General features: G+C 42.2%; 1 protein-coding gene across 1 annotated transcript; it reads right to left on the bottom strand.

The window, feature by feature from the left end:
• Positions 1 to 1,178: 1,178 nt before the first annotated feature.
• On the bottom strand, positions 1,179 to 18,048 carry LOC113033966 (zinc metalloproteinase-disintegrin-like jararhagin). The gene is made up of 22 exons (XM_026188197.2): positions 17,906 to 18,048; positions 12,956 to 13,044; positions 12,749 to 12,825; positions 12,486 to 12,564; positions 12,223 to 12,299; positions 11,513 to 11,696; positions 11,300 to 11,362; positions 11,111 to 11,182; positions 10,812 to 10,981; positions 10,307 to 10,388; positions 9,585 to 9,718; positions 9,022 to 9,199; positions 5,972 to 6,061; positions 5,486 to 5,681; positions 5,295 to 5,400; positions 5,020 to 5,176; positions 4,847 to 4,927; positions 3,210 to 3,297; positions 3,004 to 3,109; positions 2,813 to 2,903; positions 2,587 to 2,736; positions 1,179 to 2,237 (listed from the first exon to the last, which is right to left on the bottom strand). The coding sequence occupies exons 1-22, from the start codon at positions 17,961 to 17,963 to the stop codon at positions 2,205 to 2,207; spliced, it is 2,361 nt and encodes a 786-aa protein (XP_026043982.2). The 5' UTR covers positions 17,964 to 18,048; the 3' UTR covers positions 1,179 to 2,204.
• Between the last annotated feature and the right edge of the window lie 8,193 nt (positions 18,049 to 26,241).

Raw genomic sequence — 26,241 nt, forward strand, 5'->3', positions numbered from 1 at the left:
AGGCTGACTTAAATACAAACTAAATATTAAAGTTATTTGAAGTTCTCCCTTAAAAACACATCAGTTTTATCGCAGCTTTTTCAAAACCTGTATATTATTACTTCTTATATTTTTTTAACCAGACTGGTTAAAGATTAAATGTAATTTTTCAGATGCTACTTTTGCTGCTTTGAGGCTGAATCAGTCTCACAAACCATCAGCTATCATCTGAGGACTTATTCTATGTGGGCAACAGGTGATGTTTTGGTGCTTCTGATGTATTCACCCGTTGCCTACTGGTGGTGGTCAGAGGGCCTGGTGGCGCCAGTGTCCGGCAGCCTCACCTCTGTCAGTGCGTCTCAGGGTGGCTGTGGCTACAATATAGCTTGCCATCACCAGTGTGTGAATGTGTGTGTGAATGGGTGGATGACTGGACATGTAAAGCGCTTTGGGGTCCTTAGGGACTAGTAAAGCGCTATACAAATACAGGCCATTTACCATATTCAGTTAAATTTTATTTATATAATGACATCAGCAGTTTCCTCAAGGTGCTTTATAATGTAACAGAAAAAACCCCAACAGTCAGACGACCACCTAAGAGGGAAGGAAAAACTCCCTTTTAACAGGAAGAAGCCTCCAGCAGAACCAGGCTCAGGGAGGGACAGCCAACTGCTGTGATGCATTGGGAGTAAAGGGAAGAAAACATAGTTTGCAAACATCCTAATAAAACATATCTGGGCTGCATCTTTGCTCCAAACAGACTTCTTCTGACTTATATAAAGCTCCAGTTTGAATTCAAGGGGTTTAAAAAAGCTTTGCACTAAACTGTTTAAGAATTAAAGCTCTTTTAATTCACTTTCCCACATTTTCAGAATCTGACTGAAGTATTTTTATGGCCGGATGAAACCTGCTCGCTTTATGGCCAACTTGGACCCTACAAGAGTGTAAAGACAGCACCTGTAGGTTCACTGGTGATTCTAAATTGGCTCGAAGTGTGAATAGTTCTCTCTTAATGTGTAAACCCTACACTGGGTGTATCCCACCTAACACCCTTTGACAGCTGGGATAGGCTCCATTCCATTGTTGTTCCATTGTTCTGCTTCCAACACATCAGCTTTAAGAACTGTCCATTCACTTGCTATTTAATTGATCTCAGCCCTTATTATGTGCCACCGTGTAACAGGATAAGGTTCTTCATCTGTTAGTCACTTAATCACTTTTATTTAATCATTGTACAGCATGATCCCGCTTTACAAAGTAAGTGCATAGGACAAAGTATACAGCAGGACAATATTATAGTAAAAAAAATATTGGGAAACAACCATAATGCAAATAAATGTAAAACAAAATGTTTCAATATAAGAATTAAGAAGAATTATACAACATCAACATTAAAAAACATCACAGTCGCTCATTTTAATGGTGTGGCAAATGATATGTGTCTTACCACTTGCATGTGAGACCTAATCTTGTATACACGTTTAGTGGTCCAGCTTCAAAAAAGGCACCAATAAGAAGCTCATTGCTTCTGTTCTTTCTCTACTCATGCAGAAGTCTGATTTTGTAAACAAAGTAGATAAATATGTACATTTAGATAAAAATATAAATACAACTCAAATTTTTACAGTGTCATAAGAGAAAGCATGGTTTAAAATATTAAAAAAAACAGACTCTTAAGGTGCTTCATAATGTTCAGCTGGTGGCTTTGAGTTCTCTGAGTGCATTCACTTTAAAGCAGAGCACTGTAGGGTGCAACAGAGCATCGCACTCCGATTTTTGACTGTCACATCAAAGTCAGCGAAATTTATAAGGATTTTAAAAACACAAATGAAATATGAAACTGTAACAAATTCTGAAAACTGTTATAACATTTTCATTAGGTCATGCACACACACTCATATTCTGTGCCATTACTGTGATAAAAAGAGTTATAAGTCACATTCAGAGTCAGGGATGCCTGTACTTGCACTTGCCTTGTTAGAGATACGAACACTAGTAGAGATACTTGTCTGTATCTCTAACCCTGCAGTATGAAAAAGTGCCTTAGAAAATATAAAGCGATGACGACATCAGCGGATGGCATGCTAGTAACAATCAGAGTCTGGCCTGCTCCTCGTGCAATCTGTGAGTCATTGTAGAAATGTTGCTTCAGCACTGAGAAAGCGGTGACGGCAGCCTCCTACTGAGAGCAATAAGAGCTGCTAAGAGATGGCACCACGCAGACATCAGACCTTTGGTGGAGGAACTGGCCTCAGAGCCTGGAGGACAAAAGAGAGATGGATATGTCCAAAAATGTTAAAGTGACACTGTGCTAATTTTTATGTTTATTTTTATCTTCAGATGACTGTGTGTAATATAAAATGAATCACTTACAGCACTGAGAACAGAATTAGTAAAATGGTCATTAACTTTATGAAATGGTTTAGCATCTTTTAACTCACTTTTTTTTTGGGGAAAGCTAGCCAACAAAGGAGACAACCAACCAATTATATGTGCTTTTTTTGTTATCCAATCAAATTAAAGAGTTGCTGGTTAATCTATGGGGAAGGTTTTTTTCCCAGCTGAAATAGTAAAGAAAACGGGTTAAAGGCTGGTGAGCTCTGGTACCTGCCGTGCAGCTGTGTAGTTTGAAATGGGTGGTGTGGGTTTGTTCCCTGGTGGAGCTGGTGCAGTTCTGTGGATCTGAATGACTGGTTTGGGTTTGGTCCCAGCTGCAGGTGGTGGAGGTGGAGGTCCTTCACGCTTTGGTCTGCCAGCCTACAAATTTCAGGTATCATTAGAAACGTGTCGGAACAGTTTTTAGATCAAATTCCAGCTCCATTCAGAACATCACCTGTTGGCCTGATGCAGGGTAACTGGGTGGAGGCTGTTTGCTGTGGTAAGCCGGGTTCTGCACGGCTATCTGCTTCCTCTGATTTGTTGCACTGCAAACACAGATTGAATCAACAGGTGATGACCCTCATGGAGGCGAGTTTGCAGAAACAGAGGCATACAATGGCCTCCAGTAGTGTCATGATTACTCACGTTGGCAGGATGGGACTTTGTTGCTTTTTCCAGATGATTCCTGCGATGGCAGCAATGATGCCTAGGACTAGTAGTGTAACCGTGACTGCAATGACAATAGTTTTTCCTACAGAGACAGAAGAAAAACCGGTTTGCTTGGGTTGTAGTTGTGCAACATGACACAGTAAATTGAACTTAATCTGTAGACTGAAGTAGATGACTCTTACCAGTACCACTAAAAGCTGTGTCCACTGAGTCACAGTTAGGAAGCGTCCACCCAGGCTCGCACTGGCACTCACTTTTGTGGTTGCACACCTGGAAAGCACAAAGAAGATGTTGCCATTATTAGACTTTAAGTAGAATTTAAGTAATATAAAACACTCAGCCCCAGTATAACTGGTGCCATGTAGTTAACTAGATTTACCCAGTATATAGTTATAGTGTATATTATATTATCGCTTTAGCTTCTGACAAATTGACTCTAGTTAGTTTTATTTCATTTTGCATAGACTATAAGTAAAATATGAATAAGATGCTAGGCTAAATTATATTATTATGATTAACTAAGAGTTGTTGCTTGCTTGAGCCATTTTATAAAATAAAGTTAAATTAAAAATATTTAGAGGTTTTCAAGTTTTTCTCATTTCATTCACATTTCAAAAAGTGAAAAAAGAATTTGTTATATGGTTTTTTTAAAATATTTTTTTCTTTTTAAATTGGACACTTATTTAGTGCATATTTGCAATCACACTGCAGTTGTAAATGTTTACACGTGGTTCTAAAAAAGCCTACACGAGTAAGTTTGGGCATGTCTTGTATATCTCACATCAGCATTTCAGGGATGCCTTAGAAGGGTGTCTTTGTCTTTACAGGGCCTAAACCTTTTAAAACAACTGGAGCTGCATGGCCACCATTGGTGTGGTTATCACATCCACTTCAAATATTTAGGTTATGTTTCACAATTTTTTATTTATTTTATCATTATTTTATGGTGTTATTGTATTGTAGTTTGCTACAGATGAAACTGATTTTTTGGCAGAGGGGGGAAATCCTGTAAAATCCTGGGTTTAAAATTTGCAAAATACACAGAATATTAACAAAATTCCAAAATGATGCATTTTTTCCCCTTATTTCTACGAAGTCGTTACCTCTGGGACTGAACAATAAAGTCAGCAGTGATAAATCCCAAAAGCTGCAGCTGAATGGCTGATTGAAGCTGGCTATCAAATGTGAGTAGACCACAGTGCTAAACTGACCAATTTAACAGTATTAAAATGTGTGCATATAGCCTTGAAAACAAAGTTAACCTCAGAATCTGTCTGCTAGGCCAAACTTCCATTAGTTTGAGTCAGTGAATGAGACCTCTCATGGATCCAGGTCATTTACCAAAATGCTAGTATTAGCTTACAACTTTACTTTTGGCTCCAAAATGCAAACATGCCATGACCAATATGACCCCATTAAGATTGAAGTTATAAAATGTTAAGTCCAAAAGTCAATGCAGGCTATGACAGTGACTCCATCCACCTTTCACACCTAAGCTACATTTTAAACATGGATATGGTAGATTAGCTGCCCCCGGCTAACAAAGGATTTAGTTAAACTTTGCAGCGAGAAATCACACAAAAACTACTTTTAACCCTTTGATTTTGTAAAGTTGATCTTAAATTTCACTCTCAGTGGCATTAAAGTCTTTAAAAGCTTTAGAACCCTGTTCACAACTATGAGGGTACGCAGCTTCTCCTCTTGATAACCTTTTGAAAACAGATGAACTAATAATGAAAATACCAGAATATACAGTCCAGCACAAAACTGTTATAAATCAGTTCCACCTCAGTGGATCAGTTTTTGGTGTTGTACTCACAGCATGGCCTGGGCATTTTGCTGAACAGTTGGTGTTTCTGTATGCCGTCTGCAGATCCACACACTGATTCTGGCTGCACACCTTGGAAAAGACAAGTCAGACATATATTTAACTTTATTTTGTTCTACACTGTAGATGCAGTAAGCAAAAAGTGGATTCAGGAAGCCTGCTACCTTTCCATCTCCACATTTAGTCCCCGTTTCCACCAGGCCTTGGTCACCGGTGGTGTCTGAGAAGAATGCTGCCTTGCATGTGCCGATGGCGACCATCCGGCCATAGTTTGGGTTGTCATTACCGCCTTCACAGAAGAGCTTTCCACAAAGAACATCTCTGCAAAAGAAAGACAGTGTTTGTTTCTGATCATGTTTGGTTAATATGAAGAACGAAGAATCAAAATAAGGGTCGGCTGCAGAGCAACTGTTGCCCTGTACGTTCTACTGGGACTCACTCTTGCTGACAGGGGATGAACTGATTATTTGAGGGGCGTTTGCAGAAGCCATAGTAGACTCCTCTGGTGTTGTAGTTATAGCATCCTTGTTTGGCCTCCTTAGCACCTGATAGCAGCAGAAGATTGCATAAAAACCTAACTCTCCATATGACTTTCACATACATCCATATGCGTATTGACAGGATACTCACCTGATCCATACATCTTGACACACTGCTTAGGTCTCTGTGGACACTGACCGTTGTAGCAGTACCCTTGGCCTCCATCACATGGGAGCCCATTCACAGCAAACACATCCTCCGGACAGGTCGTGCTCTTCCCATCACAGTACTCTGCCAGATCACAGTCATCCTGCTTTGAACGGCACTGTCTGGAGGTAGGCAAGATCTGTGCCGAGCATATACCATCAACGTGTAAGTTATCTGAAACATTGTTTTTCTTAAAGTGTTATATGATTAAAAATTCCAGCGCTATGTCAAACACTCTGACTGCGTGAGCACTGTAAACAAAATATCAAAATGCAATACTGTGGTGTTGGTTCAAGCATTTGCAAGATTCTCTAATTACTTGAGGACTGTAGCTGAGCAAACAACTGGATCACTACAGCCAGAGGAGAGACTTCCAGGGATGAAAATAAGTGACACCAGTTACACTGATCTGTCTTCTTACTGACTCACCTTACAGTTCTCACAGCACTCGCCTTCAGCACACTGTGAACCCTCTTTCAGGGTGCAGGTGGTGGCGTTGCAGCAGGGATTGGTGCACTCCTACGGGGACAAGATATATTAGAACTCATCAGGCTGCTGTTGGGTCTTACTGCTGGGATGCATTATTAAACATCTGTTTGCTCTGCTCCCGTGAGGAATCTTTATCACTAGGTTTGATGGTTTATTGACACATAGAAAAGAACCTGATGAATGATTTCCACTGTGGGTGTCTGCTGGCCTCATGATCACAAATCACGATGTTCAAACTACTAAGAGCAATGTCGAGTGTCACCAATATAGTGTATAATCACTGTTCTCAGTTTCTACTTTCTACTTCCTTATTTCTTGATTTTCAGGAACTTTTGTGGTATAAGACCATTATTGAGTCTGAAGTACAAACATGTAAGAAAGTGTTGTAAACAAAATACCACAAACTTATAATTTAAAATCTGTTTTTTCAATATAACCACAGTTTTGGAAAACAAAAACCCAAACTTCTGTGCGACACAGCTGCCATATTTAATGGATTTCATCTCAAAGTACCACCTAACAAAAGAAAGACTTTGGTAATCAAAAAAAAATGTAAGACACAACGAGCTGTTTTTGCTTATTGCAGCACCCCTGTGGTTGAAAGAGCCAACATCATCCGCATTTGCACATCCTGGTGTTTTGAAACCAGCTGGGGCGAGTGAGGACTCGATGTGCTTGTGAAGTCACGTGCCCGTTTGGGCTTTTCAATCAGTTAATATCCAGTGAGCACATCTGGGGTTGCGCTCCATAAAAGAAACAAAGTTTGCAAAAAGGATACCATGTTTTTTTCAGTATGACGTGGAATGAGTGACTGAGTCCGTAAACTCATCAAGAAGTGTTCAAAGAAGTCAGGGCTGTTCTCCTATGGACTCAACAGGGCCAGTAAAAGAATGCGGCTTTGACTCCACACAACACCTAAAACTATGTTTACCATTCATACTGTCTATGGTCCCCACGTGAGTTAATCTCCGTTGCATTGGTAGTCTATGGGGATGTTAAAATGCATACTCTGTCACTCTCCCCAACAAACTGCTTTTACAATCCTTTCCATATCAGGCATCACCATCGTCTGTATGGGAAGCATAAACAGCATACAGATGTCTTAATCAGCCAACATTCCACCCTGGGAGTGCTGCTTGAGTCTCCACATGTTGGTTTCTGTTATCACTGGCCTCTGCAACATTGTTTCTTCCCTGGGCCATCTTCAATTTCCCAGCTTCCAGTGTTTCTTCTATGCACAAGAATTCAGGAATACTGAAAGGTAAAGTCCAATTTAATTTGCTTCTTGCTGCCGTTCCCAGGATGAGATTTGAGGATAAAAAGAAAAACATATCTTAGATTCCAGAAGCAAAATAGGAAACAAACAGGAGAGACATTTTCTCTAAGTGCAGAAGTGGATCAGTAAACTCATCACACTCATACAATCATCAACACATTTTTGTTGGTTTTGCAGTTTTCAGCAGGGTCATGCGTAAAACTGGGTGAAAGCTGCGACCTGACGAATAACCTGTTTTTAGTTTCAGAGACATGAGGCATACTTCCCAGAGTCTGACCTGCTCAGGCCAGAATCTGCCCCTCCCCCAGTCATGTTGGTTACCAAGATGCTCAAGTACTGTGGAAGTACTGAGCTCTACAAATAATTAAAGTGATCTCAATGCATTAATGTACCATTGCCTGTTTTCGCTCTCTTCTGTCCTTTGACAGCTCTCAGCTTTGTCGCAGGATCTATGCTTGGTCTTCTGGCCTACAGCAGCCTTGAGCCTACAGGCTCTGCTTCTCTCTCTTTACCCCAGTCCACACTCATGCCTTATCTCCCTTGAGCCTTATCACAGTTTCAGTGTTTAGTCTGCTTCGCACTTTCTCTTCACTATCTGGAACCATCTTACAATTTTCTCACTCACCATGCTGCTTTGATGATGGTAGTTTGTGCTGTTGCACTAATTAGCATCATAGCTTGGATTCCGTTCTGCTGTGATGGGCCATCAGAGTCGAATCTATAAACACCACTGAATACTGTTTTGTACATCAATAAATCACGTTCAGTTCCTTCTAATGATCTTTCCTTGTTGAATTCCAGCAGAGGTGAAAACAGGTCTAAACATCACTCTGACTGGAATGTTTGTCTCACTGAAAACCACAAGCTGTTCAGCTGTTACACATCGCAAGCAAACAAAAAACTGTTCTCAGACACACTGGAAAAAGTGTTCGCATAACACGGAAGTTCACTTAAAACAATCATTTCTGTTCAGCTACACTATCACTGTCATTCTATAGATATAGTCTTAACACTACATAAAAGTGTTAAGACAACACATAAGCACATACTCCAAGTAATACTGCAAAAAAGAAAAAAATCAGCAGTTCTTCAGCTTCTGGTAGAAGTCAGTTGAATACTGGGCCTTGAAAAAATAAATATCTGTCTGAATGCACAGGCTCAGGCCCATTCGAAGAAGGTACATATCTGGTGTGCATCTGAAAGTTTTTTTTGTCTCAGAGCAAGCACCTCATTAAAGAGTCAAGATCAGACAAAGGAAACATGGAGCTGAATTCCATTCTGAGAAATCAATAGCTGTAAGGCAGAAGCCATTTCAGACCTGAGCATGCACAGACACAGATCAGAATTATGGCATAATAGTAATAAATACATTTGTACTGCTACACTGTTTATCAACTAGTCTCTGTAAGTGAGAGGCCAGCAAGACATAAAGAAATAGAAGTTTGTAAAGCTACAATAGGCCTAGGCTGCTGAGGGCTTTCCTCCTGTTAAAAAGGGGTTTTCGCTCCCACTGTTGCCAAATGTTTGCTCATAGGCAGTTATTTGATTGTTGGGGTTTTCGCTGTGTTGTTATAAGACCTCTATCTTACAAAATCCCTTCAGACAGTTGTTGTTGTGATTTGCTTTTAAATGAATAAAACTCACCAGATTCACCAGATGCGATCATCAACTTGCTACACAATAAAACTTTTAAGCAGCTGATGTGATTACTTACCTGCACCGAACCACAGTCGCACTGCTCTCCTTCCTCTTTGAAGCCGTTTCCACAGACCGCGGGAGCCACGACACTCTTGTAGTCTGGTTTGTCCAGCAGACAGCTGGGGCTGCGGCTTGTTAGGTACTTTTCATATTTGCTGCTGCTGCAGCTACTGAAGCTTCGAGGAGTTTTCCAGCTGAAGAGGAACAAACACATTATTAGTATTATTATCTTTTTTTGTGTTATCTTTATCAGTGTCTGACACTAGGAAGACATGGCTGCACAAAAGCGGTATGGTGGTACATATACAGCACGTACGCACCAAACATGCTCACACACGTTCTTCAGTCTTATAGCCATGTGAGATTAAGAGCTGCACCAGCTGACCTCCTTTTTGGTCCAATACACACAGTTATTATGTTGTTGTACCAAATGAAACATGTTATGATGATCAAAACATTTAGTGAGGTTTGTAAGGCTCGTATTGTTTATTTACGGTCACTTGTTATAGCCTGAATTTATTTGCTAACAGAAAGAATCTGCATTCAACTTGAAGGATGTCTCAAGTCAGCTTTTCTTACCTGAGGGCTGCTGCCATGATGCAGCTATCGTCAGAACATAAACAACCACTGGAGTCATCGTGGTCCATGCCCAGGTTGTGGCCCATCTCATGAGACAGTGTTGCTCCCACTGCTATGGCTGCATCACTGTGATCCTAAGAAAAAAATGAAGCACAAGAAAGCAGCAAAAATTTACTAACAGCAAGAGAGAGCAACACAATAATGTCACATGTTTGTCTCAGTTTTAACATTTTCTCAGTCTATTCAGTCGGGACTTTCAGACTGCATGGATCTATTGACAGAGTTAGTGTAGTGGTCTACAAGTGCAGTGCAAAAAGGAGGAAAATGTTTTAAAGGATTTTGTGAAAAATTCATGATTAGTCAAAGAATGAGTTTTCCACGTTGCACTTATGGAGATGTGTGCATCTCAAATGTGCAAAGAAGACTTTGTAGACCGAGTCTAGTTCTAGATCATAATTTAACTTAGTTTTTCTCTTTTAGCAGGAAGTGGTCACTACATGTTAGTGATAAATTGATGGAACTGTCATTTATTTTCTCTGGTATTTGGTCATTAATCAAAGTATCAGATAAACAATTAAGTTGATTTTTGAGGGGCAAAGGAATGACTGAACTAAATGGATTTAGGAACATGTTTCCAAAATTCACATTTACCACAGCATGAAGCAAGGGCAGAAGTTATGAAGTCAGTGAGATACATCATCTGGGAAGCATGAACACCTCACCTGTACTACGCCGACAGAGTGACCAGAACAGAGAGTCCCGATGAAAGCAAGACCCACAGTTGGTCCTTCAAAGTCGATACCACTGAAAGAGAAGATCAGAAAGTCTTAAATTCATATACAGGATTCATATCATCCATCTACTCACTAATCTAGCTACTACTAGATTAGATTAGATTAGATTAGATTAGATTAGCTACTGTGAATTTTCCTGAATGTTGAGGTGTGAACATTCAAGCACATTCTTATTTAAGATTCAATAATGGATCTGCTTGTGGTTGTATCTTGTGTATAAAACACAAGTTACACAAGCGTTATGTGGAAGCTTAAAACCTCTTAAGCTGATGTGTCAGGCCGGTTTAACCTGGGAGAAAAAAATATGGATACTCACAACTCAGATTTCTGAAATTAGTTTTCTCTTTCCTGCTCGGTTACTGTTGAAAGTAGGAGACATTTTGCTCCACATGATTTGAGTCTGACTGATTCTACTTATACAATTTATCCATACCTTATAAGATGTGCATTGTCATGTTTTATCCTCGTCACCAGCTCAGAGTTTCTCCACTTCATGAAAGCATCCAGGTTTGCTCCTGCTGGGGGGGTCACAGAGATCAGGTCACCATTCGTCCATATCTCCAACCCCACCAGAGCAATAAAGGTCCTCAGAGGTTTGTAGACCTGAAGAAGACAACATTGGGGATGTAACATTATACTCCAACTGCTAGCAGCTACTGCTGAACAGTATGTAGTACAGTGCGTCTGTATTGGTATGGAATCTGTATAGAAATAGCAAAAAAACAGACTCACCATGTTGACAAAGTTGACAATCTCAAATATTCTCTGTCTCATCTTCTTTTGATCCCTGTTCATCTTCACATACTGAAACACCACAAGACAAATTTCTCATCCTGCTTCTCACCAGTTTATCTTATAAAAATCAAATTTTGCAAACCAAGGGGAAAAAATGAAAAAGTTAGAAAAGAAGATTAATTTTACCGCGCGGTTATCAGCAACAAGGACGAGCTCAACGTATTTCTGCTGCTGTACAATAGAAATACCCTGAAGAAAAAGAACAACACAAATGAAGACTTTTGGGCATGTCTACTTAAACTCTGTCACATTTAACTTAGATAGTTTGAAGACCTAAAAGGTTTCAGAGGTCATGACTTGGAGGAACTCTGGTGAAGAGGACAAAACTAATTGTGTTACCCCTGATCTAGAGCGGCTGCGGCTTGTTGGAGGTTCATAGTCGTCACTCCAGCTGGTGTTAGTGACCCCACACACGGCAGGCGTGAAGTTCTTTTCATTAAAAGTTGTCACTGCATGATCCCCCTCATCGTCACTGGATAGTGGCTCAATCAGGTACCTTTGAGCAGATGTTCTGAAGTAACCCCTAAACCAAATCATGCTGGTTAGTTCATTCATTTTTCAGATGTTGCTTTGAGGCTGACTCAACTCAGGAACCTATCCACTGTCATCTAAAGACTTATTTGGGCCAAACTTCCTCTTGTGTTGTTTTCACTTCAAGATTGTTATTATTGCAGTGTGATTTTAGTGGCTTTTAGCACTTTTGTTTTTGTTTTCCTGAACTTTAACAAGCTGACATCATGTTAATCATTATACATGTTAATGTTAATGTAATGTTTTGGTTTAATTAAAGTTAGAGTCACTGTGAGGTGAGGTTTGGTTGAGGGTTAGGATAAGGTTAACATCTAAATAGTAATGAGAGTATTTTCACAACTTGTTTCTGGTGAACCAAGGTGGCCTGAAATCTATTCATCTCATATGAAGGCTTAATACAACAAAGGAATGAAACTGTGAGGTTATTTGAATTATTATGACAGACAGCATGGGTGGGTATCGCTTTGGAAAGATGTCATGACAGTTTAAATAAAGAAAAGATTAAGACGGTGGCTCACCTGAGTCCATCACAGGTACTGATGCTAACAGATGACTCACTGTCGTTCACAATCCTCCCATGATAGAAGCAGTGATCCTGGCAAGGACATGAAAATGGTGACTGTGTTATTAAATGACAACATGTAACTTTCTTTTCATCTGCTTATGTCTCCAGCGTTCACTAACAGCCTTAAAAGCCTTTGAAGCGTTTTAAATCTAGTAAAATGTGCAATTTTACAGCTGTAAGTTTGAGGTAAGTTTGTCTACAAACGCAAACACTTACAATGTCATTCGGTACTGTGGTGACTCGAGTCCCATCTTCTTGGTAGTAAGACTCAGTGTAATCTTTGGTAAATAATTCACTAAATACAGGAAGATAAAGAATAACATAACATTATTTGATGTGAAGAGTGAGTCTAATTCCAGTTTATTCAAAAAAAATTTGCTTATTTTGAAACAGGATATTTTACATTACTTGTATATCCATTTGTCCACTTATTTTCTCACACTGCACAGACACACAGGTTTAGGGAAGTAAAAACTTACTTATTTCTTTCAAGTTGCATTTCTATGTCTTGTCCGCCCACAGTCATTGCATACGTAAGAGTGTCTGGTCTGTGGTACTGTGGGCAAAAAAACAGGAAATTTTGCTTTGAGTCATTCATTTTTATTTTTTCATTTTCCATAATCAGGAGAAAAACAGCAGCTGATTTGATTGTCATCACAGGATTTAAAATAGAAAAGAAAAGAAACCTCTGTGTGTCTTTTTCTGATTGTGTGAAGTCTGACCGGTCGAACCACCTCATAGTGCTTTCCCTCCTCAAATTCAGGACCATGGCTTCCTGTGGAAGTGAATCACATATGTGTGATTAGAAAAAGGATATTAATTTTGGATGCTAGTGTCAACAGGGTCTATTTTGTAATTAGTCGAATGCTTAACTCATTGCTTTCAATATTTGAGCTACCTAATCTCGTCTGTTTACATCCTGCTTTTCTATAAGTTTTATGTATCTATTTATTTTGAACCAAACCAATAAAACAACAACAAAAAAACTAACCTGACTACATAATTTGATATCCCATTCCAAATGTCATTTATGTTGCAAACATGTGATCATCGTGACTTTAAACATTTGATTAAAGTTACATTCTCAAGTTTTTAAGTGCATTCCTGGTAACAAAGCCTTTTGTAAACAGAAAGTTTATAGCCTTATATCAAGTTAGTCACATGAATGCTTTCGCAATCATGTCCCCTGGAGAAAGAGGTGAACCACTTTTATTGCCTGTCCCATTTGGTTCTTTAGCCGTCAGAATTGTTGTCTGAAGACCAACAAGGATACCCAATGGATTTACTTTGCCAAATGGATCATCACGGCCGTATTGGTCCATTTGATCAACCTTTGTTGTTATTATTTATTTTATTTTCAGTTGTTACAGACGGGACAGACATGACTGAGGGATAGGAAAGGGAGAAAGAAAGATGAAGGAAAAGAAAAACAGAAGGGGAGAGGGACAGTGAGAAAGGGCACTTAAAAAGAGAAAGAAGAGAAAAAAAATGTCCTGGATCACCTGTTGAGAGAAAAAGAAGAGAAAACAAGAAAAAAAAAAGGGCAACATACTAAACACAACACCATCGCGTTAATCTAGCTAAGTGTAAACAGCAGTAAATACTAAATATTGAATGTTGTTGTGTAGCAAACAGAACCGACAGCGCACAATGTGCTTGGAAATAGCAGCCAATAAAGGTGTAGTTTATGTCTATGAACAGTGAACACCCGTGTGCACACCTGTGTGGATCAGCACGCTTGTATTCAAATGGTTTCCACATGTAATGGTCTGCTAGAGGCTAGAGGATGTAGAGAGCCATAGCCCCGTCCCCCAGGGCATGAAGCAGGCATGGAGGAGATCCAGGCTCCAGACATCCAGAGGCCCCAGAGTGCGAGAGCCCAAGGAGGACCACCAGAGGGGCATCCGTGCCACCTTCCTGGGAAGAGCTGAGGAGAGCCCCAGGTGAGGGGTCACCCAGTAGCCACGGAGCAGAAGCCAGAGGGGCTGCAGTGGTGTGTCCGCCGGCTCTGCCGGCAGCCAGCTGTGCCAGAGCCGCAGGCCCAGAGGCTGGAGGCCCGAGGGCCCCCTTTGCCCCGGAAGAGGCCTGACCGAGCAACAGGCACCAGGCCCTGCCAAGTAGGCACCGGGAGTGAGCTGGTACATACCTGAGCGCCCAGCCCCGGACACCAAGAACCACCAACGCACCGACCCCTGAGGGCATCAGTTACCGGCAGGGAGTGTGGTGAGGGGAGATAGGCCTTTGGAGGGCCTGGGATTCCAGGCCCATCCAGACCGGGGCCTACGGCAGCAGGACCGCCCAGCCCCACAGGACCCGGGGCAGCCCACCCGACCCCACCGCAGAGGAAACTGTACCCACCCTAACATTCAATCATCTCCCAGACTGTACAAGACAGTAGACACCCAGGTTAAGTTTATTCTCCACCTCTCCCCCACCTGCAGAGTGGACTCCTACAAGGATGGAACAAACTTCCTGTCAGTTGAAGAGCCCCCTAGTTAGGCCGATGCACCAGAGGCCCCCTGCGCCAGGGCTGAGCCCCCGTGCACCCATCCGCCCACAACCTCGGCAACACACCAAGGAGGACCGAAGCCCCCAAGGCCCAGCCAGAGCCCTAGCACAGAGGCGAAGCACCCCAGAACCCCAAGCCCCCACGCCTGCCCCGGATCCACTCAGGGGCAGCCAGGCTACCAGGCCAGTAACCTACGTCCGCCAGCACAGACCCTCCTCCAGCCCTACTGTACGCGGCCACAAGGAGAACAACCTCTAAGAGCGACCAGAGCCACTAACAAGGTTATGACCACAACCCCTGGGTTAAGCCCTCCAGGGATAACGTCCCTAGGGATTCTCCAGACGCCCTAAACCCGTCCCACCTCCACATCAACCACAATGGCGAAGGCGGGACCAAACCACGACCCCCCATCCCCGCTAGGTGATGAAGCCGATCAAAGTAGCCCAGAGGGATTGATCTAATGTGGTGGCAGAGGCTGTCTCGAGACTAATGTGATCTATTAGATGGTTTCTATATTGGCTTGAATTAAGATTATTTTTATTTTTCCAGTTCATGAGGACCGTTTTCTTGTCGATGCATAGGGCAGTAAAAACCATGTGGACTGTATTAGTTTCTGTAGTGACATCATCCAATTTGCCCAACAAGCACACTAAAGGGGAGGTTGGAATTTTTCATTTCAGACACTTTGATAAGTCTTCACATATCCTGCGCCAAAACTTCTGCACTGGTGGACAGAACCAAAGAGCGTGGATGTAATTGTCTGGTGTATTGCCTTGACAGTGTGAGCAGTTGTTGGAAGATGTAAACCCCATCTAGAACATCCGATGACCTGTATAGTGCACTCTATGTAGTGTTTTGTGTTGTAAGATTAATCATATTATTGTTTTGTAATATGTCAGGGTTGTTCCAGATAGGTGTACGTCTGCATGGGATTAATGAAGACTCTGTTATTTTTAGAAACTCCCACCATGCTGTCAGAGAAGAGCTGATGTTAATACTTTTAAAGCATTCATGTCTTTTGATGTTTGAGCTGATAAATGGTAGGTCTGAAATTTCTGAATTTAATACCTAAATATTTAATATTTCCAGATTGTAGTGGGGCAGGAGAAGAATTATGGAAGGAGCAGTTAATGGGAAGAACTGTAGATTTTGACCAGTTAATTGAATAATCTGAAACTCTTGAAAACCAGTTTATTAGAGTAATTACCTCAGAAAGGTTGGTTTGTGAGTTTTGGAGAAAAAGTAACACATTATCCGCATAGAGACTGCTTTTATGTTCTACTTTCTTACATTTTATGCCCTTAATTGTTGTAGCCTAATTGCTGCTGCTAATGGTTAGATAAAAAGAGCAAACAGTGAAGGGGAGAGTGGGCATCCCTGTCTGGTGCCCCTCAGGAGAGAGAAGCTGGAGGATGTCTGGTCATTTGTTCTGACACAAGCTGTTGGGGAATTATATAACAATCTTAGCCAGTTTATGAAAGAGTTTCCAAAACCAAATTTGTGTAAATTTGCAAATAAAAATTTCCAGTTAGCTCTGTCAAACGCTTTTTCTGCATCTAGAGATAATATTGTGGTTTCAGTGTTTTTACTGTATGAGTAGTCTATTAAATTAAGTAATCTACGAGTGTTTGTTGATGAGTGCCTACCTTTTATGAAACCAGTTTGGTCAGGATGAATTAAGAGCGGGGTTATTTTCTCTAATCTTTTTGAGAGGGCTTTGCAGATTATTTTTATGTCTACATTTATAAGGGATATTGGACGATAGCTTGAGGGAAATAAAGGGTCTTTGCCTGGTTTTAGCAGGAGACTAATGTTGGCAGAATTCATATTTTTTTAAGCTCACGGGTATAGTTTCTTATTGTCCACATAGAAATATTGACATACTACCTAACCTGCATTAATGGGTGGTGCAGAGGTTGCTCTTTGATTCCCCCCCCAGGCTACCAAGAGGTCGTTTTAGGGTTTTACTACCATCTTTGCGTTATCCTGACACAAAAAAGAATTGACATCAACTGACACTAAAACTCACAAATCCATGCAGTATTTAGAATGTTCCACATCACATTCACAAGGCGGGGATTTTTACTCAATTATTACTGGTATTGACGTAAAACAAAGTGAAAATCAGGTGTGATTTACAGAGCCTGCAGAAGTAGCGTGATTAAATAAAAGGGCAACTTCTCAAATTATAATCACATTTGTAAAAAAAACCTCTACCTGCCACCGGTAGAGGTTTGAATAAACAGAAGGTAGGACAAAACTAGGTTTTAGTTATTAAGTTGATTTCAACTTAAGCTAGAAAATATTATTAGTTCCTTTTTATGGGAATTATTTCTGCATTCCAGATTTTCTCATAAAATCATCATTCTCAGTGTAGCATTTTTCTTGACTAAGACTCCCACCCAGTAGCCAGTTCTGTAAATTTCTGACCATTCTGTACCATAACTTGCTCCAGGAACCAGATGCAGTATATTTAATTAAATAATTAACCATTATTTTCATCTTTTTTTCTTTTGCTTAATTCTCTTCTCACTTTGTGGAGAAACATTTACAAAATTTAAGTCCTTTGCTTCACCAAGAACATTTGTGACTCAAGATTGTATTTCCCAGTCTGCAAAACCTGCCTGGAATAAATGATTAAGTGACTCTGAGTCACGGTTACCTGATAACCTGGTACATAGTAGCACCTGAGAGGGTGTTGGCTTTGTTGTTTTCCATAACTTAACTCTGAGGGAGCGTCACAACACTAGCAGTGTGTTTACAGTAATTCTTTTTCTTTCTGTTATTTGACTGTAATGAGTGTGCACAAAACGTGTTTTCAACAGGCGTGAGACACAGCCACTGTGTTTTAATGTTCCCTTTATAATCACATGTCTAGTAAACAAATGCAAAAGGCTGAGAGGCAAATTCATCTGAGCACGAAACATGAAACAGACCAGAGTTAAAGCATAGTGTCTTTAATTCCGGACAAAATACATCGTCCTTGGCTAGGAGATTTAGAGGACTACTTGAGGAAAAGAAACCTGCCACCGGTAGAGGTTTGAATAAACAGAAGGTAGGACAAAACTAGGTTTTAGTTATTAAGTAGCCAGTGTGCTGGTGGATGTAAAAGTATCCAGTGACTTACCGGAGAGCTCGAGAGAGGCATATAGGATGAGGACCCACAATAGGAGGTTTCGTGTCATTGTCCAAGTGCAAACTGAGTGTGACAGAGCAGACCAGCATTGTAATGACAATTTATAAACTAGGAGTTCCTGTTCTGTTAACCACGCCTACCTCTTACAAACATTCACTTCTACAAACTGGCTCAAACACGCCACTGCTTGTGTTGTGACATGTAGAACATGCTCCATGCTCTTACTTAATTATTAAGTGGCAAATTTTCACGTCCTATAAACCTTAAGCTTTATCAGTTCTCATTTAGACATGTACATGGAATGAGGTTGTAAACCTCCCACCTTTTTTATGAATGATACTTAAAATACCTCACCTTAAAAGCCATAAATAAGCAGTATGACTCACTGTGTGTTGTGGTTTAAGCTTTGCTGTTTCCGTTGTCGCACTTGTCACACACATGTAGAAACATCATAAAGTTTCACAGTTTTTTCCAAATATAGATATTGTCTTGTAAGCTCTACAAGAAAAATGTTCGCGCCCCCCTCCCGCGCGCGCGCACACGCACGCACACGCACGCACACGCACAAACACATCCTCCAACCACACACACCCATATTTTGCTCCATTGCGGTTTATTTCACACCTCGAACATTTAGTAAACAATTAAGCAAATACAAGTAATCTGCAATAAATTACAGGTAATAAGAAAATAAACTACTAACTCTTTTACGCTACGTCCACACCTACGTGGGTATTTTTGAAAACCCAGCTGTTTCGTCCACATGTAAACGGCATTTCGAATCACCGAAAACTGAGATTTTTTAAAACTCCTTTTTTGCGTTTACCTGTGGACAAGGAATACAGAGTTCCTCAGGACCCAATGTGAAAGGTATGTGCCTTTTTTCACGTCATGCTGTGCGCCACGTTATTGTTTACATGAGAGGAATTGCAAAATGGCAGATAGTCAGATTAAAAGTATTTTGTCTCTATCTTCAGGTTTTACAGGCTTACACATGCAGTTACTGTCCCTCCATTTAGAAAGGCAGAGGCATCACTGTGTGATTATTTTATGTGTAGTTGTTTTTTCCCCCCCTGTGTAATAATATTCAACATTGCTATCAATACATTTTTTTAAAAATGCCTCTCTGTGCAAAATGGGTTTAAAAACATAAACAACTGTGGGATACTGTTTGTCCGTGATTTGAACCGAGGGAACAAATCGTGGCAGGATCAGCCTGATGTTATTTGTATCCCACTGTAACTTTACTGTATAAAGAGCTAACATCTCCAAAATGTCAGGAGTAGTTAGTCATTACAACAAGTGTTTGTGAACTAAAAATCAAGAATGTGGGATACTGTTTGTCCGTGATTTGAAGAGCCCAGTGCTGCTCCCCACACAGGGAAAACCAATTCTGCAGGGGAGACCTACTTGTGCAGGTGAAGGGAAGATATGCTTCACCATATTTTCTAGTCTTTGGCTTAGAATGAAGTTGGTTTGGAAACATATTCAGCGATGCTTCATCTCCTGCTTTGCATTTCTGTGGCTGCCCAGTGCTAGCAATGTCCAAGCGTTTTGTCCCCTCCCACCCTCCCTTTCATACCGCGCCCCCTGCAATGGCTCTGCGCCCCCCCTAGGGGGCGGGCCCCACATTTTGGGAAGGTCTGAGCTAAGTGAACATCAACAAAAACTGTCAGAAAAAAAGGCCTAATTTTAAATCAGTAATAATCCAATCGGGTGACAGTCTGTGTATGGAGTAGCTATGGGTTGGCTAGATTTGTGCCCATGCAAATCTTAGGAACAAAAAGTCTTTTTGTAATTTTTACGACTCTCATTAATTTATGAAGTTCCATTCACTGACACTAAAACCACTAAAGTGAATGACTGTCTCACAGTGACTGAGGTGACTTAACCCAAAAGTGAGAAGCAGCAGTTGTAAGTGGTAGACAATAAATCTTTAAAATGAAGCCAGAGATTAATTTTGTAATGATAAAATGCTTCATTACATGAAAGTCACAGCTTTATTAAGATTCAATACTTGATGCTAACCACTTCAAGGTTGTCGTCTAATACATCACTCTCAAAGATCGCTGTCTGGAAGTATTATTCAGACAACATGAAATTGTTCATGTAATTTCTTCAACATCAATATCAAACTGAGTCATTGTTTGGTGTTGGCACAGTTATGCATCAGTTAATACTCTTGCTACAAGGTGAGAAGGTACAGTGTGAGAAGGAACACTTCTGGGTGGAATTTGCATGGTGTCCCTGTGCTTGCTTGCGTTTCCAATTGGCACTCCACAATACAAAGATATGTTCATGTTCGGTTAACTGATTATTCTAAATTGGCTATATGTGCGTGTACCGTATAAGTAAATGCCAAAAGAGCAAATGTGACTTTTACTGTAAAGCACTTACACTGGTCAGAGTAGACACCAAACAGTCTTAAGTGGAAGATCCTGTAACGTTTAAGCCCCCAGCTGATGCAGCATGATCATCAGAATTTGCTCCCCATGGAGTTTTTCTACAGTACTAACATGAAAGCACACGTTTTTGGCAACATGAACAAAATCTACACTCACCCCTTTCCCAGTTTATTAGATATGGCTGTCCTCTTTCTTAAAACAATTTCAAGTCACAGAATCTCAGTTTTGATAAAGTTCACAATGATGGACTTTGGTGGCATATTTCTGTAAGAGGAGACGACCCTGAACAGCAGCTGCAGCCAATACTAGATTCAGTCTGAATGTCTTGACCACTAGAATCATCGTATGCTTACTAAACCAAGAGTAGCACATATTAGCCTCTTATCAAGCTAACCAGTGCAGTGAGTAACTTTTTGAACAACGGAAATTTTTTTGATGCATCACCAATATTTCAAATAGGTTTTGCCAGAATTGTGTCAGGGCCAAGAACAAATTGTGCTGATTCACAACATGTTCATATCACTGACAGCATCAGTTAAGTAATCAAACATCCTTCCTCTTCCTGTAGGAAAAAAACTACTTATGGCAGTACTTTTTCTCGATTTGAACACACAGTTTACAGAGCTGCCAGTGGAACACATATACATCTTTAACTGATAGATTAAAAGGACAACTGTGTGGCATGAAATACACTGATCACAGAATCAATCACTGTCAATCAGACCAGTGATTGTGTCATTCTGTGATCCACTAAGGATACAATACGCTGACCTAACAGCTGTGACTCCATCACCCAGAAGTAATGACTCAACCTGCTGTTGAGTAAACTGGTCATGAAAACCCCAATAAAAAGGCTTTGACATTTCCATATCAGGGGTACCAAAGTGATCATCAAGGTCACAACATCCTTCCTATGAACAAGCACTTGGCAATAGTGAGAACCAGGAACCAGGCTCAGGGAGGAGCAACCATATGCCACCAGTAGTTGGGAGTGAGGTGAAAGAGAAGCAGAGAGACACAATGAGAAGTAAGGAATCAATGGCTCTTTCCTTACTTATCATTTGATGACTTAAAGCAGACTTGAAAATAAATAATCATTAAAACAAAATGTTCACCCAAACATCAGCTAAGAGGCACTGCATAAAAACAAGAAATAGGAGTGCAAGTGGAACTTTGCTCTTGTGATGCAAAGTTTTAAGTAGAGGAAGCAGTCTGTCAAACCACATTTCTCAGATACTACATATCTTCCTTAATCTGCAGAATTACATTTGCTGAAGACTAGCTATAGAGAGTCATTACAGTATGGGACTCTCCAGTTCCCTAAAATTTGGAGGGTAAAGAAAAACAGATCAAGGACAAGAGGAGGCATACAAATGAAATCCATAAAACCAGAATTTAAGAATTATGTGATTTGGATAACCTTATGTTGAAGTGCCTCTCATCCAGTAACCACTGGAATACGCTGACGACTTCCTGTCACCCTTCATTGAATATGGGTGTACATCAATTTATCAGGAATATACATGTAGGACCAGTTCTGATTATCATATCGTATATGCTCCCCTTAGGTAATAGCATTAGAAGGCATGGCATACATTTTCAAGGCTATGATGCCGACAGTGGTGGTCCTAGCCTGTTTAGCGCTCTGGGCGAACACCCCCTCTGGTGCCCCCCCACCCACACATAAAACATATTAAGGATTGTACATTAACATATTTTATTGTAAAAACTGTTGTCAGAACAATACTGAATTTAAGCAGAGAAACACACACACACACACACACACACACACACACACACACACACACACACACACACACACACACACACACACACACACACACACACACACACACACACATATATGAAGAGAGTATGCATAGTGTGCAAACGGCTAACAAACTGCCATCACAATTCGTGATAGCTACATCAGTGTCTACTGTTTAATATCATAGCCAAGTGTCTAACAAACGTAAACAGAAGTTTTCACTATCCGGACTAATTAATGTTATGTTGTTCTATCTCTGGTGTGGTCAGTGCTATCCTCTATGCTGTTGCATGCTGGGGCAGCGGGTTGAGGGCAGTGGCGTGTCCAGCGGGGTGGCCTGTGGGGCCACCCCCCCCCCCCCCCCAACCAGACTGGCCACCCCAGGTGCCACCCCAAAGGCAAAACAATAAAATTCAATCAAATATCAAATGTACGATTATGTGTTCACGGTGAAGCTCAGATATCCGAGTGTAAGTGTGTTATGCCCCCAGAAATGTGTTCTTTGTGTTCTCTTTATCTCGCTATCGTAGCTTAGAGCGGTGTGTGTATTTTCGTAACCATGACAACGCAAGAGCAGTTTACGCTGAGAGTCAGGAAGTGAATCTACTGTGTGACTCGGGATATTAGCGTGTGGGCTCATTCAACCGCCAGCTCCGCCGTTACAGGATTAATCCTTTTCTCTTCGCTAAGGCATAGTCTGTGAGTACAATTCATTTTGTACAATTAAGCGGTGAAGCGTTTTGAACCGTTGTCTGTTATTCGGTTAGCTTTATTGTGTCTCATATAAGCTATGCGGCTAGGCTGTCAAGCTGTGATAATTAGCCAGATTCTTTGAGCTTATTGCATCTATAATACATTTCATATATTTCATTGTATTGTGTTTACAGTATATTTCATTGTATTGTGTTTACAGTTTCACAAAACAGTGCCCAGTAAAAACTTCTGGAATCCAATCATCTGAGTCCTGGAGATTTTCTTGGGAGTGTTTAAGCTGAATGGAAACTTAGCCCATAACAGTGAAAAGACTGCAACGCAGCTAATAGGGATACGAGGATCGCCGCTGTACTGAGCTACTCATTATCGAGAGATAAGCAGCCTCCAATATAGCCTCGGAAAACTTCGCCGCAGCCCACATCTCCCGATACTGGAGACCCAACGACACGCAATGTCACAACGTAGCAATGCTGACAAAGGAAATGGAGACAACCAGTCAGAGTGTGTGCGCTCAAGGAGCAGTCGCTCATCTGGTACATCGTCTGGCTCAAAAATCAGCATAGCCATTGCCATGGCAAAAGCAAAGGCTGAAGCCGCGCAAGCTAGAGCGGCACATTCAAAAAGAGAAATCGAGCTTAAAGTGGAGCAAGCACGTATTCAAGCCAGCCTCGACGCACTAATCGATGAAAAAGAAAGGGATGCCGCCGTTGCTGAGGCGAACTCCCTAGTAGCTGGTCTGCAGGATATGGGTCTCGAAGTACGCAGCGAAGTTAACAGCCTGGTCCGCCAGTCTGTCAAAGACCAGCGCGTAGCTGCCTTTGTCTCCGAACAGGCCAGCCTGAGCGCCAAGGGTCTATCGGCTACAGAAAATAACCTTCCCCCTTCTCAGCCAGTCACTCACCCGCATAACGCGGCTCAGACCCAAGCTGCCGCTCCTGCTGCTATTACGCCACACCAAGCTCTTCAGGGCCCTTGGAGAAGCGACGCACCAACACGACAGAGCTCCAAGTCACCCTTCTACCCCCCTCCAACTCCACTCCTACAGCAGAACCCCAAACGAGATTCTACGTTTCCCACGCATCAGCCCGTCCACGGGACACTCTACGGAGGTGATTACGACCATTCTACAACCACTGACCTCATCAAATATCTCGCTCGTAACCACTTGGTGACTTCAGGTCTCACCGCATATGACGACCAGCCAATAAACTATTGGGCCTGGAAAACATCATTCCAGAACGCCATTGCCAATCTAGACCTGTCTGCTGCAGAAGAACTCGACCTCCTAACCAGACACCTGGGAAAGGAGTCAACAGAGCAGGTAAGAAGAATAAAAACGGTCAACATCAGGAATCCAACTATTGGACTGTGCTCAGCATGGGGGCGCCTCGACTAACTATATGGCTCCCCAGAAGCCGTCGAACAAGCTCTGTTCAGCAAACTAGAAAGCTTCCCAAAGCTCACGACAAAAGATCCACGGAGACTCCGGGATCTAGCCGACCTGTTGTCAGAGCTACAAGCCGCTAAAGAAGATGGCTACCTCGCGGGCATGTCGTACTTGGATACCTCCAGAGGAATTAAGCCCATCAACTTCCATACAGCATACAAGAAAAGTGGCTATACCACGGGACGAGATACAAACAAGAACATTTCGTCAGCTTCCCACCTTTCTCCGTGTTGGTGAACTTCATCCGCACCGAGGCGAAAGCACGTACGGACCCAAGTTTCAACCTCTTCACGCCAAGCCCCCCAACCGAGAGAATGAATAAATGGGAGAGGCCCACGAAGACGTCCGTTCACACCCACAAAACACAAGTCTCAGGCACTGCCAAGTTCGAGTCTAAGGAAAGCAGGGAACGTATTGACCCGAATAAACATTGCCCCCTGCACAAAAAACCCCATCCTCTGAGGAAATGCAGAGGTTTCCGCGAGAAGAGCTTAGACGGTCGCAAACAGCTTCTGAAAGAACACTATGTCTGCTTTCGCTGTTGCTCGTCAACAGAACACTTTGCAAAGAACTGCACAGCCAAGATAACATGCACCGAGTGTGATAGCGCTGCCCACGTGACAGCCCTCCACCCTCACCCACCTACCTGGAAATCTAAATCGTTCCCCTCCATCTCAGAGGATAGCGGGGAGGAGGACAAAGCTGATAACCAGGAGGTCAACGCAACGTGCACACAGGTATGTGGGGAAGGTCTGAGTGCTAGAGCGTGTGCTAAGATCTGTCTCGTCAGGGTGTTCCCAAACGGACGAAGAGAGGAAGCCAAGAGAATGTACGCTATATTGGATGAGCAGAGTAATCGCTCCCTCGCGCGGTCAGAGTTCTTCGAAGCCTTCAAGATCTCCGGGCGCTCGTACTCATACACACTAAAGACCTGCGCGGGACGTACGGAGACATCAGGAAGGAGAGCCAGCGGCTACACCGTAGAGCCATTGGACGAGAAACTGAGTATCTCTCTGCCTACACTCCTCGAGTGTAACCAAATTCCCAACGTCCGCGCGGAGATTCCCACCCCCCGGTGCGGCCTATCATCATACCCACCTAAAACGCATCGCTGACAAGATACCACCTCCGGACCCAGACGCCAGCATTCTTCTCTTACTGGGCAGAGATATCTTACGGGTCCACAAGGTCCGAGAGCAAATAAGCGGCCCAGGAGATGCTCCCTTCGCCCAAAGGCTTGACCTGGGATGGGTCATCGTCGGAGACGTGTGCCTCGGAGGTGCTCACAGACCACCGGAGGTGAGAAGCTACAAAACGGCCGTTCTAGGGAACGGTCGTACAAGCCATCTCCAGCCATGTAACAACCAGATCAAAGTGACAGAGGTGTTTGAACAAGCACGTGACTATCAACAACATCCAGCGCGAACCCCGACGACGCTAATCGGAGACAATTTGGGGCAAACCGTCTTCGCTCGCACTCCCAACGACCACAAACTTGCTCCATCCAGGGAAGATTTGGAGTTTCTAAGAATAATGGAAGCTGAGTGTTGCCAAGACAGCTCCAACAGTTGGGTCGCACCTTTGCCGTTTAGGTCACCGAGGCAGCGACTCCCTAACAACAGGAAACAGGCTCTCGAACGCCTCGTCTCACTTCGGCACTCACTGGAAAAACGACCACGGATGAAAGCCGACTTCCTAGAGTTTATGGAGAAGACACTCAAGAAGGCGCACGCAAAAGCTGCCCCTCCCTTGCAACCCGGTCAGGAGCGTTGGTACTTGCCCCTGTTCGGCGTGTACCACCCCCGGAAGCCGGACAAGATCCGCGTGGTCTTCGACAGCAGTGCATCCTATGAGGGAGTATCGCTCAACGATGTCTTACTCAGTGGTCCCGATCTTAATAACAGCCTACTAGGTGTTCTTATGAGGTTTAGGAAGGAACAGGTTGCGATCACCGCCGACATTGAGCACATTTTCCACTGCTTCATCGTGAAAG

This window comes from Astatotilapia calliptera, chromosome 12 (assembly GCF_964374335.1).
Source record: "Astatotilapia calliptera chromosome 12, fAstCal68.1, whole genome shotgun sequence".
Taxonomy (NCBI): domain Eukaryota; kingdom Metazoa; phylum Chordata; class Actinopteri; order Cichliformes; family Cichlidae; genus Astatotilapia; species Astatotilapia calliptera.

Coding starts and splice junctions, on each gene's coding strand:
- LOC113033966 (XM_026188197.2), bottom strand. CDS start 17,963: ATGACACGAAACCTCCTATTGTGGGTCCTCATCCTATATGCCTCTCTC. Junction 3,298..4,846: donor CAAAATGCCCAGGCCATGCT/GTGAGTACAACA, acceptor TGTGCTTTCCAG/GTGTGCAACCACAAAAGTGA. Junction 3,110..3,209: donor CACAGCTTTTAGTGGTACTG/GTAAGAGTCATC, acceptor CTGTCTCTGTAG/GAAAAACTATTGTCATTGCA.